Here is a 3,704-nt window from a genome sequence, read left to right as displayed (position 1 = left end):
ATATATTTTGTAAACGCAAACTGTTATTTTGGATGCGATTAATCGTGATTAATCGATTTGACAGCACTAATATAATAATCAATAAGTTATTGCTTAATGTAATGTATTCTTTTATATCCCATTTTATATTGTATTTTTAGTATTATTATTATCAGTAATACCAGTATTTCCTTTCTGCCACTCTAGCTGTATTACGTTTAGAGCAATCATTAGAATAAAGTACTTTAAAATTAAAAAGACAAAAAAAAACAGGCACCTTCAAAGACAGCCCGACGCTTTCCAGCAGGCCCTTTATGGGTCCTGGCGTTGCTTAGAGACGCGTTGTTGTCGTGCATCTTCACAGTGAATTTTCTGGAACCAAACCGAGAATTTTCACCACAAAATAGCGATGTTTGTCTCGTCTGTAATCCAGCCGTGAATGCGAACAAACGTACGACGAGTCTTAAATACATCTGCACCGGATTGTTAGACAATATTCTGCCGTAAATATTGATTTAGATAGCTTGGGTTACAAACACGCTAATCTGCTAACTAATTAGCCAGCTAGCCAAAGCGAGATTCGGACACGGTCGGCGTATCTTTGGAAAAATAAAGTTTATTATTCGCTTTACGGCTTGTAAAGATGAAATAAATGGCATCTATAGAGTTGTTCGAGCGCGTGTGATGGAGTAAAGCAGCAGTGTTTCGGCTGTCATCATCATCTGCTGGTCTCGCAATGGACGCAGGAGGCATTTCTGATCTGGACCTGGAGAAATATGACGCTGATGAGCAAGTCAAGATCATCTGCCTCGGAGACAGCGCTGTGGGCAAATCCAAGTATGCTTAATGTCTTCCTGCTCTCCTTCGCTGTCAAGGCGTTTGCGTTTTGATTTCTAAAGGCTTTGCTCGTTTCTTTTCAGGCTTATGGAGAGATTCCTTATGGACGGATAGTATCCTTTGACTGTTATTTCATGTCAGTCAGATCTGCATGCGGTCTCTCTCTGTGTGCGAGTGTTTGATTCATTCTGAGAGTTGTCAGGTTCTTAATGAAATGTGTCAGTCGGCCTCAGCAGCTCTCCACATACGCTCTGACTCTGTACAAGTACACCACCACCATCAATGGACAAACTGTCCTGGTTGGTAAGTTTGGCAAGAAAAACGGTCTTATTTTAGTGAAAAATAATACAGTTGACCGTATTGCATATTTAGCTTTTTATTGATTTATTTAACCCTTGTGCGACCTTTTGGACATTTTTGTCCTTTTCAGCAGATTTCTGGGATACTGCAGGGCAGGAACGTTTTCGAAGCATGCACCCGTCTTACTACCATAAAGCTCATGCCTGCGTCATGGTAAGAGACAGTCGCAAACCACTCAGTCTTATTTTAGTATTATTTATTTACTGTTATCAGTATCAATATTTATTAATATTTTGAATTAGCTTTTATTAATATATTTTTATTTTATATATATTTTATATAGATAGAATTTCGATTTTTAATTTTATGTGCTCTTCTAATTTATTTAGCTTTAAAAATATTTCTATATAGCTTTAATTTTATTTTAGTTTTAGTAATTGTAGTACGATAACTTAATTTTTTTTAAACAAATATTGAAATCAAATCAAATGAGTTTAAGTTAGATTTTATTTGATTCCATCTTTATTTAAATTAACAACATTTATTTTTTATAGTTTTTATTTTTAGTTAATAATAACTACACTGAAACTACTTGCATGAATAAATCTTTATTTGTATGCTGCCGTAATTGTAGATTAACAGCCATTTAACAGCAACCACAACACACACAACTCCTCTAATAATGTTGTGAAAAATAAAATTGTTGGAAAAAATTGGTGCAGGTTATTAGTTATTTATTTTTTGATGAAGGATCTTTATAAACAGTAGATCTCAAAAAGCTTCCAGAATTAATAAGATTGCTTTTGCCAGGTGTTTGATGTCCAGAGGAAAATCACATATAAGAATCTCCCAAATTGGTACAAAGAACTGCGGGAGTACCGTCCAGAGATTCCCTGTCTGGTGGTCGCTAACAAGATCGATGGTAAATTTGGCTTGTGAGATTACTGATAAGAGCTTTATTAGCCAGTGTTACGCTTTGCATGTCTCTTATCTTTTGTCCTTTCATGTGCTCTGCTCTTCAAAAGCTGACATTAAGGTCACCCAGAAGAGTTTCAACTTCGCTAAGAAACAAGGTCTGCCCTTTTACTTTGTATCTGCTGCTGATGGGACCAATGTGGTCAAGGTGAGGATGCAAAACAGAGCGTCCTAGACAGATATCAGGAGAGCATTCAGTAAAAGCTGCTATAGCTATTGAATTTTAAAAACAGATTGTTGTAGAGTGACGTGTGGATTAAATAGAGTATCCATTGTTTGCTGTGATGAATTTAGGATGAACTCAAATTTTTTTATTTTGCAATATTTTTCATATAAAATGTGTTTTCATCTGACATTCCATAAATTCTCTAGTTAAGGTTTCTTTGATTATGTAAACTAATTGTGGTCAGGTTTTGCTATATTTTTTATATTAAATATCAGTTTGTATTAATTCCCTTAATTTCCATACACAAGTAAATTTTTTTTCCCCTTTACATTTTAATTTATGTTATTACATATTGGCAATTTTAAATGCATTCCTGTTCAGTTTTTTTTTGGTATGAAAGTAAATAGCACACAAAATTATTATAATTTTTTATTTGGTCAAATTTTATTATTTTTTTTTAATTCCGAGGAATGGATCAAAAAATGTGTGTTTTCGGGTTCAAAGAACTGTGAAGTTCTGATGTTGTGTAAATGTTCCACAGGTGTTTAAAGATGCCATTCAGATGGCTCTGTCCTACAAGAAGAACTCCAGTGACTTTATGGATGAAGTCATGAGGGAGCTAGAGGTGTGTGTGTTTTTGTTTGAATGTAAATGCTTACTCTTCATGATGCTGATTACTGATTGATTTTATTCATGTTATTTTGCAGAACTTTGATTTAGAGAGTAAAGAAGAATCATCTGATAAAGAAGAGGAGACACAAGAGGGAAAACCAGACTCGGCGTGACCATGTCAAATTCTTCATCCTCTTCTTTCCTCATTCTCTGTCTCCGCTGCTTCTGCAGTTGTACTGATGAGCTCTTCAGATCACGGCTGTCCTCTCACCGTCCTGAGCAGCAGAACTCTACCTCACACCACTCAAAGTGTGTGTCTGTTCTTGGAATAAATTATGCTTCTGTGAATGTACAGCTGGCATTATCAGATGATTGACATGATAATGGAATACAATGCACTCTGAACTTTGATTTGATACAAATTGTGCAGCATGCATATTTAGTAAAAAAACCAAAACTTTTAGCACTCTGGTATATGAAGCTTTGTGCCGAATGTAATATGAAATATTTTTAATTGTAATTTTATATATCTTTGTTTTCAGATGGAAGTTTTAGTGAAATATTTATGAGCCACTCATTTTTTTTGGTGTACTATTTTACAACATTTGCACATTTCAAGTAACATTTTGTGATGCTCACTGGTATAAATAAAGTACTTGATCTTTGTACAAGGGTAGTTGATTATACTGTACAAGCTGAAATTATACATAGTTTTAAGATACGCATGTTCTCTTATACATTTATATTACTATAACATTTTATGTCCATCTCATTTGCCAACTAAACAGGTTTTTATATTAAAACGATTTATTGCAAGCATATCTGAGAACAGGAT

General features: G+C 34.4%; 1 protein-coding gene across 1 annotated transcript; it reads left to right on the top strand.

Moving 5' to 3' along the window:
• The first annotated feature begins 276 nt into the window (after nucleotides 1–276).
• Nucleotides 277–3,320, top strand: LOC107662875 (rab-like protein 2A). The gene is made up of 8 exons (XM_016452988.1): nucleotides 277–816; nucleotides 900–929; nucleotides 1,040–1,119; nucleotides 1,250–1,329; nucleotides 1,927–2,038; nucleotides 2,142–2,239; nucleotides 2,799–2,882; nucleotides 2,965–3,320. Exons 1-8 carry the CDS (start codon nucleotides 716–718, stop codon nucleotides 3,040–3,042), a joined length of 663 nt encoding a protein of 220 aa, XP_016308474.1. The 5' UTR covers nucleotides 277–715; the 3' UTR covers nucleotides 3,043–3,320.
• The last annotated feature ends 384 nt before the right edge of the window (nucleotides 3,321–3,704 follow it).

Source organism: Sinocyclocheilus anshuiensis, unplaced genomic scaffold (genome assembly GCF_001515605.1).
Source record: "Sinocyclocheilus anshuiensis isolate Anshui unplaced genomic scaffold, SAMN03320099.WGS_v1.1 scaffold739, whole genome shotgun sequence".
In the NCBI taxonomy this organism is placed as follows: domain Eukaryota; kingdom Metazoa; phylum Chordata; class Actinopteri; order Cypriniformes; family Cyprinidae; genus Sinocyclocheilus; species Sinocyclocheilus anshuiensis.
This window is presented reverse-complemented; position numbering and strand designations above follow the sequence as displayed.

Bases quoted from the DNA above. Each gene is read 5' to 3' on its own strand.
- LOC107662875 (XM_016452988.1), top strand. From the start codon at position 716: ATGGACGCAGGAGGCATTTCTGATCTGGACCTGGAGAAATATGACGCT. The intron at 1,330-1,926 runs GTAAGAGACAGT...TGCTTTTGCCAG, and splicing joins AAGCTCATGCCTGCGTCATG to GTGTTTGATGTCCAGAGGAA. The intron at 2,883-2,964 runs GTGTGTGTGTTT...GTTATTTTGCAG, and splicing joins AAGTCATGAGGGAGCTAGAG to AACTTTGATTTAGAGAGTAA.